Below are 13,512 nucleotides of genomic sequence, written 5' to 3' on the forward strand. Positions count from 1 at the left end.
TGATGGAATTCCAGTTGAGCTATTTCAAATCCTGAAAGATGATGCTGTGAAAGTGCTGCACTCAATATGCCAGCAAATTTGGAAAACTCAGCAGTGGCCACAGAACTGGAAAAGGTCAGTTTTCATTCCGATCCCAAGAAAGGCAATGCCAAAGAATGCTCAAACTACCGCACAATTGCACTCATCTCACACGCTAGTAAAGTAATGCTCAAAATTCTCCAAGCCAGGCTTCAGCAATATGTGAACCATGAACTTCCTGATGTTCAAGCTGGTTTTAGAAAAGGCAGAGGAACCAGAGATCAAATTGCCAACATCCTCTGTATCATGGAAAAAGCAAGAGAGTTCCAGAAAAACATCTATTTCTGTTTTATTGACTATGCCAAAACCTTTGACTGTGTGGATCACAATAAACTGTGGAAAATTCTTGAAGAGATGGGAATACCAGACCACCTGACCTGCCTCTTGAGAAACCTGTATGCAGGTCAGGAAGCAGCAGTTAGAACTGGACATGGAACAACAGACTGGTTCCAAATAGGAAAAGGAGTACATCAAGGCTATATATTGTCACCCTGCTTATTTAACGTATATGCAGAGTACATCATGAGAAATGCTGGGCTGGAAGAAGCACAAGCTGGAATCAAGATTGCCGGGAGAAATATCAATAACCTCAGATATGCAGATGACACCACCCTTATGGCAGAAAGTGAAGAGGAACTAAAAAGCCTCTTGATGAAAGTGAAAGTGGAGAGTGAAAAAGTTGGCTTAAAGCTCAACATTCAGAAAACGAAGATCATGGCATCCGGTCCCATCACTTCATGGGAAATAGATGGGGAAGCAGTGGAAACAGTGTCAGACTTTATTTTTGGGGGCTCCAAAATCACTGCAGATGGTGACTGCAGCCATGAAATTAAAAGACACTTACTCTTTGGAAGGAAAGTTATGACCAACCTAGACAGCATATTAAAAAGCAGAGACATCACTTTGCCAACAAAGGTCCGTCTAGTCAAGGCTATGGTTTTTCCTGTGGTCATGTATGGATGTGAGAGATGGACTGTGAAGAAGGCTGAGCGCCGAAGAATTGATGCTTTTGAACTGTGGTGTTGGAGAAGACTCTTGAGAGTCCCTTGGACTGCAAGGAGATCCAACCAGTCCATTCTGAAGGAGATCAGCCCTGGGATTTCTTTGGAAGGAATGATGCTAAAGCTGAAACTCCAGTACTTTGGCCATGTCATGCGAAGAGTTGACTCATTGGAAAAGACTCTGATGCTGGGAGGGATTGGGGGCAGGAGGAGAAGGGGACGACAGAGGATGAGATGGCTGGATGGCATCACGTGAGTCTGAGTGAACTCCGGGAGTTGGTGATAGACAGGGAGGCCTGGCGTGCTGCGATTCATGGGGTCGCAGAGTCGGACACGACTGAGCGACTGAACTGAACTGAACTGATCTCGTGCACGTATATACTTTTTGGTAGGTGCTCTTCTTACTGGAGAAGGCGATGGCACCCACTCCAGTCCTCTTGCCTGGAAAATCCCACGGACGGAGGAGCCTGGCAGGCTGCAGTCCATGGGGTCGCTAAGAGTTGGACATGACTGAGCGACTTCACTTTCACTTTTCACTTTCATGCACTGGAGAAGGCGATGGCACCCCACTCCAGTGTTCTTGCCTGGAGAATCCCAGGGACGGGGAAACCTGGTGGGCTGCCATCTATGGGGTCAAAAGAGTCGGACACGACTGAAGTGACTTAGCAGCAGCAGCAGCAGCTCTTCTTTTACTCTGGATCCCAGTCCTTGGTGGTTTTGTTCTAAATATCATCTCACAGTCTGAAACTTGTCTTTTCACTTTCATATGTTCTTTAAACATTTTTTATTCTTTAACTTTTCATTTTGAAAAACCCTTAGACTTATAAAAAATGTTGCAGAAAGAGCACAAAGAATTCCCATACACCATTCATCCAGATCCCCCAAATGTTAACATCTTACATTATCAAAACCGGGAGATTTTATTTAAATTTCATCAATTGTCCACAGATGTCCTTTTTCTGGATCAGGAGCCAATCCAGGATTCCATGTTGCCTTTAGTTGTCACGTCTCCTTAATTGTCTCTAATCTGGGACAGGTTTGCAGTCCATCTTTAACTTTTACAATCAGTCCAGACTAGTTATTTTGGAGAATTTGCCTCCATTGGAGTTTGTCTAGTGTACTCCCTTAGGATCAAATTTAGGCTATACATTTTTTGGCAGAGAATTTTGCCTTTCTCTGTCCATCATATTTATGTTATCTCTTAATATGCATAAATTTTATATTTCAAAGTAGTTAACTTTTCAGTATTTTCTTTTGCCATGATTTTGTGTCTTGTATATAGGACTCTTTTTCTTAATGACAGTTATCTTATTTCAAGTTCATGAAGAAATTCTTCTATATTTTCTTATTAAGATTTGATGTCTTACCTTTAACTTTAGGTTTTTAATTCCTTCAAAGTTGAAGTACACGATGATGCAAAATAGGGATATAATTTTCGTTTTCCCCTTAGGGATTGCTAACATTATTCACTGTTTGACCTTCTTCTGTGAATTGTGTGTCCTTATCCTTTATCCATTTTCCTGTTAGGTTCATTGTCTTCTGCTTCCTGGTTTGCTGGAAGGCTCCATATTTTGCCATTTATAGGTTGGGCAAATATACCTGCAGTTTTCCCAACTTGATGTTATAGGGGCCTCCCTCCCAGCTTTTTGCTAAGGCCGTTTTTCATACAGCCATTATTTAATGGGTACCAGCGCCCTGCGAAGCCCTGCTTGGCAGTGTCACGGTGCCAAATTTTGAGTAAACCCCAGGTGAACTGGAGTGGGGAGTGTCCCAGTTCTGGCCCTGGAGAGGCCACATCCTCGCCTTCAGTCTGGTGTTGGGAAGACTCGGGGCTTTCTTTGCACCCTGTAACCCTTGAGTGACGTCTGCCGCGTCTCCCTATACCCAGGCTGACCCCGGGCCTGTATGACCTGGGCCGCACTGTCCTCTGCCTTGACTTCATGATCTTCACGCTGAGGCTGCTGCACATCTTCACAGTCAACAAACAGCTGGGGCCCAAGATCGTCATCGTGAGCAAGATGGTGAGGGGTGGGGTCGCGCTTGTGTGGGCGGGGCCTGAGGATGAAAGGGGCGGGGCCAAGAAGCTGTCATGGATTCGCTGTAACTGAGCGTCTGGTGAAGAGGAGGGGCTTAGGGTACTGGGGCGGGGCTAGAGTAGGGAAGGGCGGGGCCAGGCTTGGTCTCATCTTCCTCTTCTGCAGGTGAAGGATGTGTTCTTCTTCCTCTTCTTCCTCGGCGTGTGGCTGGTTGCCTACGGGGTGGCCACTGAGGGGCTCCTTAGGCCCCAGGACCGTAGCCTCCCGAATATCCTGCGCCGTGTCTTCTACCGGCCCTACCTGCAGATCTTTGGGCAGATCCCTCAGGGGGAGATGGACGGTAAGGAGCATAAGAGGACCTGACATCCAAGTGAGCCCCCCTCCACCTCCCCTATCTCTGGGTCTCTGACCCTTCCCTCTTTTTTTTTGCGTCTCTGTCCCCCTCTCTTTCTGGGATTCTGTCTCCCTCTCCCCGGGGCTTTGCTCTCCTCCACCCTCTGGATTTCTGTCTTCCTTAGGTCCCTGTCCCTCTGGCTCCATCTCTAACTGTCTTCCTTCACAGTGGCCCTCATGGAGCACGGCAACTGTTCACTGGGGCAGGGCTCATGGGGGCACCCCGAAGGGAACCTCTCTGGCAAATGCGTCTCGCTTTATGCCAACTGGCTGGTGGTGCTCCTCCTTGTTGTCTTCCTGCTGGTGGCCAACATCCTGCTGCTCAATCTGCTCATTGCGATGTTCAGGTGAGTCCCTACTTCCCTGGTGGCTCAGACGGTAAAGAGTCTGCCTGCAATGCGGGAGACCCGTCTTTGATCTCTGGGTTGGGAAGATTCCCAAGAGAAGAAAATGGCAACCCACTCCAGTATTCTTGCCTGGAAAATCCCATGGACGGAGAAACCTGGCAGGCTACAGTCCATGGGGTCCCAGACAGTTGGACACAACTGAGCGACTTCACTACTGCTCTCTGATGATCTGGCCTCATGCATGACCCTTGACCCCAGAGTGACTCTTGATCCCAGCTTAACCCTTGACCCCAGCATGATTTTTGATCCCAGTCTAAGTAATTCTAGTTTTAGTCTCTGAACTCCGATTAAAATCTAATGCTGGCTTGTTCCCAAATCCAGCCAGAGTGTGCTCTTGACCTGGACTTTGGAATCTGATCTGCTCTCTGATTCCAGGCTGAAGATTAAAATTTTTTAAATTGTGGCTATATATATATAACATAAAAACTGCCACCTTCTCCATTTTAAAGTGTACAATGCAGTGACATTAATTACATTTATAACGTTATACAGCCACCACCACTATTTCCTAAACATTTTCATCACTCCAAACAGAGTGTGTAACCATTAAGCAAGGGATAACTTCTCATTTTCCCCTCCCTTCCAGTCCCTGGTAACCTCCACTTTACTTTCTGTCTCTATGACTCTGCCTCTTGGAGGTAAGTAGAGTCATACAGTATTTGTCCTTTTGTGTCTGGCATAATGTTTTCATGGATCACTCCATTCTTTTTTATGGCTGAACAATACTGATGTACTGATAAAAGGCATTTAGTTGATCCATTCATCTAATGAGACTTGGGTTGTTCCATCTTTTGGCTATTGGGGATAATGCTGCAATAACATTGGTGTTTACATATCTGTTTGAGTCTCTGTTTTTATTTCTTTTGATTTTATTTCTAGAATAAAATGCTGGGTCATGTGTTAATTCTGTGTTTAGCTTTTCCACATCCTTACTAATAGGTGCTTTCCTTATTAAGAGGTTATAGACATCCTAGTGGGCATGAACTTGTTATTTCATTTTCGTTTTGATTTGCATTTTCCTACTGACTAGTATTCTTGACTGGAGAATCCCATGGACAGAGGAGCCTGGCAGGTGACAGTCCATAGTGTTGCAAAGAGTCGGACACGACTGAAGCAACTTAGCATGCACACATCCCACTTATAATCCTTTTAATATGCGGTTGAATTAGTTTTCTAATATATTCTTGAGGATTTTTTCATGTATATTCATAAAGGCTATTGGTCTATAATTGTGATATTTTTATCTGACTTTAATTTCCCTGGCGGCTCAGATGGTAAAGCACCTGCCTACAATGTGGGGACCCAGGTTCGATCCCTGGGTGGGGAAGATCCCCTGGAGAAGGAAATGGCAACCCACTCCAGTATTCTTGCCTGGAAAATCCCATGGACGGAGGAGCCTGGTAGGCTATAGTCCATGGGGTCGAAAAGAGTCGGACACGACTGAGTGAGTTCACTTTCACTTTCACCTTGGTATCATCATGGTAGTTCTGGCCTCACAGAATGAGTTGGGAAGTGTTCTCTCCTCTTCAATATTTTAGAAGAGTTTGAGAAAGATTGGTGTTAATTCTCTTTTAAATGTTTGGTAAAAGTCACCAGTTAAGCCATCTGGTCCTGGGCTTATTTTGTTGGGACATTTCTGATTAGTGATTCAATCTCTTTACTTGCTATAGGTCTTTTGAGATTGTCTATTTCTTCTTGAGTCAGTTTAGGTAATTTGTGTGTTTCTAGTAATTCTTCCATTTCATCTAGGTTGTCTAATTTGTTGGCATACAATTATTAATAGCATTCTCTTATAATGGTTTTTGGCTTCTCGGGTGGTGCTAGTGGTAAAAGAATGTGCCTGCCAGTGCAGGAGACCTAAGAGACACTGGTCCCATCTCTAGTTGGGAAAGATCCCCTGGAGAAGGAAATGGCAACCCACTCCAGTATCCTTGCCTGGATGGACAGAGGAGCCTGGTAGGCTACACATAGGGTCGCAAAGAGCTGGACACGACTGAAGCGACTTAGCACACACATAATGGTTTTTAGGAGGATTCTATAATGTTGATAGTAATGTCCCCATTTTCATTTTTTATTTTAGTTACTTGTGTCCAGGCTGACTTGTGAACCTGACTCCAATCTACCTAATCCGTGTTAGCTTTCCCAACTTAATCTCTAACATCCGACTCTGGAGCCTCCTAACCCAGCTACCAAATGCCTCTGACTTTATTAATCCTGACATCTGCCTTCTGCCTTGGGTTTCAAACAGATATTGCCTGACAGGTAATCTTGATCTGCTTTTCCAAGGGGCGCCTCTACCTCTAGTGACTCTTGATCTCTGGTCCCTACAGCCATACCTTCGGCAAAGTGCAGGGCAACAGCGACCTCTACTGGAAGGCGCAGCGCTACAGCCTCATCCGGGAGTTTCACTCTCGGCCCGCACTGGCCCCGCCTCTCATTTTCATATCGCACGTGCGCTCCCTCATCCATCGATTTCGCAGGCGCCGGGCGCGCTTGCCACCATCCCCAGACGTCGAGCATTTTCGTGAGAGCCCGGCTTGGCCCAAAAGAGAAAAACTCAGGGGGCGGAACCTGGAGAGAAACAAGAGCATGTATATACAGGAGGACGCTTAGGAGCACTAGTGGGCAGGGCTTAGTCTGTCAAGGGGCTGGGCGTGGGGTATTAGTGGAAGACCAAAAACGCTGAGGAGGTGCAGTCTGGGAGATCACTGAAGCTCGAGGTTTTGGGTGGGGAAGCTGGGTCTAGGAGCGGGCGTGGCCCGAGGATGGGCAGTCCCTTTGACTCTATTCTGGCCCCACTGTCCAGGGGTCCACCTCTCGAAGGAAGCGGAGCGGAGGCTGTTGACGTGGGAGTCAGTGCAAAAGGAGAATTTCTTGCTGGCGCGTGCTCGGGACAAACGGGAGAGCAACTCTGAACGTCTGAAGCGCACGTCGCAGAAGTGAGGGCGGGGCCTGGCTCTGGGCGGGGCTTCTGTCCTCCGGGATCGATCTCTTGATTTACTTCCTACAAAAGCCCAGGCTAGAGGCGAGGCCTACCAGGGCAGCGTCCTGGAACGCTAGGGAGGAAAGCAGAGCTGCGGGGGGCGGGTCTTTCAAGGTGGGCGGGGCTGGTAGGCTGCTGGCACCCACCTAAAACCCTGGATCCCCAGGGTGGACACAGCACTGAAGCAGCTGACACAGATCCGCGAGTACGAGCAGCGTCTGAAAGGGCTGGAACTGGAGGTGAGGGCTCCGGGCCAGGCTGGAGGAGGACGGCTAGGGTGAGGGGCAGCAGACTCCAGCCGGGTGCCCTGATGTCTTCCGCTGCTCCCCAGGTCCAGCACTGTACCCGCGTCCTGGGCTGGGTAGCTGAGGCCCTGAGCCGTTCTGCATTGCTTCCCCCAGGGGGACCACCCCCCCCAATCCCACCTGGGCCCAAAGGTCAGTGTTTACCGTCTACTTGTGTGTATGTCTGGCGTCTGTCACCACCTACGTCTGTGTCCTTGCTTTCTGGGTCTCTTCCCATATCTCAGTGTTTCTCTCTTTCACTGGCCTTCCTTTGCCCCTGGTTCATTCTTGGTCTCTTTTGGGCTTTTTGTGCATCTTTCTTTTTGTCAGTCTCTTATTTTTTCTGCCTTCCTCTCTATGCCCATCGCTTCTTTTCTCTCCTCTCTTCCCCCAGACTGAGCCCTGCTGGTGGACGTCAAGGAGTAGCTGCCAGAGGGAGCTTTGCTCCCAGAGTAAGGCCTAGCATGTCCTTGACTCCTGCACCTGGCGACCTTGTCTTTGAGGTGAACCGGATGCCCGTGGACTACCACCTTGGATGCTGTCAGGGTCACTCATGCAAACCACGGCAGGCCTGGCTCCTCCCAGAACCAGCCCTACTCTGGGAGGATGAGCCTCTGGAGCCCAGGCGTTCCCTCTCTGAGGGCTGTATCACAGCCCGCTGGACTGGAGAAGGCTACTGGGTCCTTGTGGCAGAGGGACCAGAGTCCAATCACAGCTCCCCACACTGGGGAAATAAAGCCATTTGAGAGGAGTAGGGTCTGAATGCTGGATTCTTTGGGGAATTGGTGGGTGGCTAGATCCTTTTGGGATGGCAGCTGAAGCGGGGGGTGTGTTTGGGGTCCTTGGTCCATTTGCTACTACTGCATTTCAGGTCTCACCGGGGCTGTTTCTTCCTCTCAGCCCCACTACTCTTGTCTGACTCAGGCCCAGCACCTCTTGTCTGCACTGCTTGATGACTCTCACTTCAGTGGGACAAGAACCCCATCCATCTGTACCCCCCAACACCCATTCCTGCCTACCAGTGCAAAAAGAACTTGGAGATAAAAAGCAAATTATTTCCTGGAGGAGGGGTGGGTGGGCACTGTGTACATCTGCTTTGGCAATAGGGGAACAGATGATGCAAATTTGAGTAGATAACTGCATATGTGTCTTTAAAAAGTCTAATTAGTGGAAAATTGCAGGCCACACACGCCTGGGATTGAGGCAAATATGCATCATTATACATGCCATTTAACTAAACAACCCGTAACAAACTAAACTGGTAATGACAAGGCTGAACTGACAGCAATTATTAGTAAAATAGCAAGAAAGCCACCAACAACACATCCAAAAATGAAAACAAAAACATCCTTTTTCCAAATTGGAGGAATTCCAACTGTCTGCCACTTTGGGTGCAGAGTAGCTTTGAAATATTGCCAAGTGTTTTGTGGCAGCCAGCTATCTCTGGAAGATGACCGAGTCAATTCTCAGTAACCCAAGTAGTAATATCATCAGTAATGACGATGGTGGCAACAACAACAGCTAATAAGAGTGCTGTGTGCCTGGCATTGTGTTTAAGTGCTTCACGGGTGCTAAATCAAGGAATTCTCATGAAAACCATATCAGGTAAGTGCTGATGTCTCCATTTTGCAGATTGGAAAACTGAGGCACAATGAAAATTATGTGACTCACACAAAGTCATAGAGCTAGAAAATGGTCCCCTAGAGAAGGGAATGGCAACCCACTCCAGTATTATTGCCTGGAGAAGGTGGGTTACAGTCCATAGGGCTGTAAAGAGCACTTGCTGTAATGTGCTTATGCACTCGGTCATGTCGGACTCTTTGCGACCCAGGTCTCCTGCATTGCTGGGGAATTCTTTACTGTCTGAGCCACCGGGAAAGCCCAAGAATACTGAAAACACTGAAGTGGGTAGCCTATCCCTTCTCCAGGAATAGAACCAGGGTCTCTTGCATTGCAGGCCAGTTCTTTCCCAGCTGAGCTACCTGGGAAGCTCCTTGCAGGGCCCCAGGATGACAGAAGTGAGTCTAGAAAGGCCGATTTGAAGCAACTCAGCACACAGCACAAAGGGGGCGCTAGAGGGAGAAGTGAAAGGCAAAGGAGAAAAGGAAAGATACACCCATTTCAGTGCAGAGTTCCAAAGAATAGCAAGGAGAGATAAGAAAGCCTTCCTAAGTGAATAATGCAAAGAAATAGAGGAAAACAATAGAATGGGAAAGGCTAGGGATCTCTTTAAGAAAACTGGAGATACCAAGGGAACATTTCATGCAAAGATAGGCACAATAAAGGACAGAAATGGTATGGACCTAACAGAAGCAGAAGAGATTAAGAAGAGGGGGCAAGAATACACAGAACTGTGCAAAAAAGATCTTAATGACCCAGATAACCATGATGGTGTGACCACTGGACTAGAGCCAGACATCTTGGAGTGCAAAGTCAAGTGGGCTTTAGGAAGCATCACTATGAACAAAGCTAGTGGAGGTGATAGAATTTCAGCTGAGCTATTTCAAATCCTAAAAGATGATGCTGTGAAAGTGCTGCACTAAATATGCCAGCAAATTTGGAAAACTCAGCAGTGGCCACAGGACTGGAAAGATCAAAGAAAGGCAATGCTAAAGAATGTTCAAGCTACTGCACAATTGCACTCAAAATTCTCTAAGTCAGGCTTCAGCAATATGTGAACCATGAACTAGATGTTAAAGCTGGATTTAGAAGAGGCAGAGGAACCAGAAATCAAATTGCCAACATCCACTGGATCATCGAAAAAGCAAGAGAGTTCCAGAAAAACATCTACTTTTGCTTTATTGACTAAGCCAAAGCCTTTGACTGTGTGGATCACAACAAATTGTGGAAAATTCCTGAAGAAATGGGAATACCAGACCACCTGACCTGCCTCCTGAGAAAACTGTATGCAGGTCAAGAAGCGACAGTTAGAACCGGACATGGAACCACAGGCTGGTTCCAAACCGGGAAAGGAGTACGTCAAGGCTGTATATTGTCACTCTGCTTATTCAACTTATATGCAGAGTACATCGTGAGAAATGCTGGGCTGGAAGAAGCACAAGCTGGAATCAAGATTGCTGGGAGAAATATCAATAACCTCAGATATGCAGATGACACCACCCTTATGGCAGAAAGTGAAGAGGAACTAAAAAGCCTCTTGATGAAAGTGAAAGTAGAGAGTGAAAAAGTTGGCTTAAAGCTCAACATTCAGAAAAAGAAGATCATGGCATCTGGTCCCATCACTTCACACAACAAATAGATGGGGAAACAATGGAAACAGTGAGACTTTATTTTTGGGGGCTCCAAAATCACTGTAGATGGTGACTACAGCCATGTATGAAAAAACACTTGCTCCTTGGAAGAAAAGCCATGACCAACCTAGATAGCATATTAAAAAGCAGAAACATTACTTTGCCAACAAAGATCTGTATAGTTAAAGCTATGGTTTTTCCAGTAGTCATGTATGGATGTGAGAGTTGGACCATAAAGAAGACTGAACGCCGAAGAACTGATGCTTTTGAACTGTGGTGTTGGAGAAGACTCTTGAGAGTCCCTTAGACTGCAAGATCAAACCAGTCAATCCTAAAGGAAATCAGTCCTGAATATTCATTAGAAGGACTGATGCTGAAGCTGAAACTCCAACTCTGGCCATATGATGCAAAGAGCTAACTCTTTAGAAAAGACCCTGATGCTGGGAAAGAAGGAAGGCAGGAGGAGAAGGGGACAACCGGGAACTAGATGGTTGGATGGCATCACTGACCCAATGGACATGAGTTTGAGCAAGCTCTGGGAGATGGTGAAGGACAGGGAAGCCTGGCATGCTGCGGTCCATGGGTCGCAAAGGGTCGAACATGACTGAGTGACTGAACAACAGCAGAAGGAGAATGGCAACTGGAGGAGGAAGAAGGGAACGGGCTGCTTCCTATTTGCTTCTGGTTCCTGAGGACAGCCTCATAGCATTGCTTTCTCTGATTGCAGTTTTCATCTTCCCTCCAGCACTCCCGTGACAAGTTCCATGTATGCCCTCAGTCACACCCACTCCATCCAGGCAGCCCCCTTTTCTAGAGTGGGTTTCAGCTCCCAGAAGCACTTCTCCAAAAGTTTAGGTTCTGCTAACTCTATTCTCTTCCCTTTGTCTCTCAATGGAGAGACATCTCCATGGGGTGATATCTGCTTCCTGCAGTTTACTATTTCTGTACTAACTCTGTGCTTCTATTTCTTTCCCAGTTTTCTGAGACTTCTATTTCTTTTCCCAGTTTAGTCGCTCAGTCACGTCTGACTCCCTGCCACCCCATGGACTGCACCACGCCAGGCTTCTGTGTCCATCACCAATTCCCGGAGTTTACTCAAACTCACATCCATCAAGGTGGTGACACCATCCAACCATCTCATCCTCTGTCGTCCCCTTCTCCTCCCACCTTCAATCTTTCCCAGCATCAGGGTCTTTTCCAATGAGTCAGTTCTTCACATCAGGTGGCCAAAGTATTGGAGTTTCAGCATCAGTCCTTCCAATGAATATTCAGGACTGATTTCCTTTAGGATTGACTGGTTTGATCTTCTTGTAGTCTAAGGGACTCTCAAGAGTCTTCTCCAACACCACAGCTCAAAAGCATCAGTTCTTCGGCGTTCAGTCTTCTTTACACAACCATACATGACTACTGGAAAAACCATAGCTTTGACTATACAGACTTTTGTCAGCAAAGTAATGTTTCTGCTTTTTAATATGCTGTCTAGGTTGGTCATGGCTTTTCTTCCAAGGAGCAAGCGTTTTTTCATGTCATGGCTGTAGTCACCATCTACAGTGATTTTGGAGCCCCCGAAAATAAAGTCTCACTGTTTCCATTGTTTCCCCATCTATTTCTGTGTGAAGTGATGGGACCAGATGCCATGATCTTCTTTTTCTGAATGTTGAGTTTTAAGCCAGCTTTTTCATGCTCCTTTTTCACCTTCATCAAGAGGCTCTTTAGTTCATCTTCATTTTCTGCCATAAGAGTGGTGTCATCTGCATATCTGAGGTTATATTTCTCCCGGCAATCTTGATTGCAGCTTGTGCTTCATCCAGCCCAGCATTTCTCATGTTGTACTCTGCATATTCTTTGGCTACCTCATGCGAAGAGTTGACTCATTGGAAAAGACTCTGATGCTGGGAGGGATTGGGGGCAGGAGGAAAAGGGGACAGAGGATGAGATGGCTGGATGGCATCCCTGACTTGATGGACGTGAGTTTGAGTGAACTCCGGGAGTTGGTGATGGACAGGGAGGCCTGGCGTGCTGCGATTCATTGGGTCGCAAAGAGTTGGACACGACTGAGCGACTGAACTGAACTGAACTGAACTCTGCATATAAGTTGAATAAGCAGAGTGACAATATACACCCTTGACGTACTCCTTTCCCGGTTTGGAACCAGTCTGTTGTTCCATGTCCGGTTCTAACTGTTGCTTCTTGACCTGCATACAGTTTTCTCAGGAGGCAGGTCAGGTGGTCTGGTATTCCCATCTCTTCAAGAATTTTCCATAATTTGTTGTGATCCACACAGTCAAAGGCTTTGGCATAGTCAATAAAGCAGAAATAGATGTTTTTCTGGAACTCTCTTGCTTTTTCGATGATCCAGTGGTTGTTGGCAATTTGATTTCTGGTTCCTCTGCCTCTTCTAAATCCAGCTTGAACATCTGGAAGTTCACAGTTCACGTACTGTTGAAGCCTAGCTTGGAGAATTTTGAGCATTACTTTGCTAGCATGTGAGATGAGTGCAATTTTGCGGTAGTTTGAACATTCTTTGGCATTGCCTTTTTTGGGATTTGAATGAAAACTGATCTTTCTAGTCTTGTGGCCACTGCTGAGTTTTCCAGATTTGCTGGCATACTGAGTGCAACACTTTCACAGCATCATCTTTTAAGATTTGAGATAGCTCAACTGGAATTCCATCACCTCCATTAGCTTTGTTCGTAGTGATGCTTCCTAAGGCCCACTTGACTTCGCACTCCAAGATGTCTGGCTCTAGTTCAGTGATCACACCATCGTGGTTATCTGGGTCATTAAGATCTTTTTTGTACAGTTCTTCTATGTATTCTTGCCCCCTCTTCTTAATCTCTTCTGCTTCTGTTAGGTCCATGCCATTTCTGTCCTTTCTTGTGCCCATTTTTGCATGAAATGTTCCCTTTGTATCTCTAATTTTCTTGAAGAGATCTCTAGTCTTTCCCATTTTATTGTTTTCTTCTATTTCTTTGCATTGATCACTAAGGCAGGCTTTCTTATCTCCCCTTGCTATTCTTTGGAATTTTGCATTCAAATGGGTATATCTTTCCTTTTCTCCTTTGCTTTTCACTTCTCT

General features: G+C 46.4%; 1 protein-coding gene across 4 annotated transcripts in view; it reads left to right on the forward strand.

Annotated features, from left to right (window-relative positions):
* The window catches only part of TRPM4 (transient receptor potential cation channel subfamily M member 4), a 49,774-nt gene extending 41,841 nt beyond the window's left edge, over positions 1-7,933 (forward strand). For all 4 annotated transcript variants that reach the window (XM_061388963.1, XM_061388964.1, XM_061388965.1 and 1 more), the window contains exons 18-25: positions 2,968-3,100; positions 3,281-3,455; positions 3,678-3,855; positions 6,246-6,439; positions 6,722-6,854; positions 7,065-7,137; positions 7,230-7,335; positions 7,577-7,933. In XM_061388963.1, the coding sequence (XP_061244947.1) occupies positions 2,968-3,100; positions 3,281-3,455; positions 3,678-3,855; positions 6,246-6,439; positions 6,722-6,854; positions 7,065-7,137; positions 7,230-7,335; positions 7,577-7,581 (997 nt within the window). In that variant the 3' untranslated portion in view covers positions 7,582-7,933. The remainder of the gene's footprint in view (positions 1-2,967; positions 3,101-3,280; positions 3,456-3,677; positions 3,856-6,245; positions 6,440-6,721; positions 6,855-7,064; positions 7,138-7,229; positions 7,336-7,576) is intronic.
* Positions 7,934-13,512: the final 5,579 nt, after the last annotated feature.

Source organism: Bos javanicus, chromosome 18 (assembly GCF_032452875.1).
Source record: "Bos javanicus breed banteng chromosome 18, ARS-OSU_banteng_1.0, whole genome shotgun sequence".
NCBI lineage: Eukaryota > Metazoa > Chordata > Mammalia > Artiodactyla > Bovidae > Bos > Bos javanicus.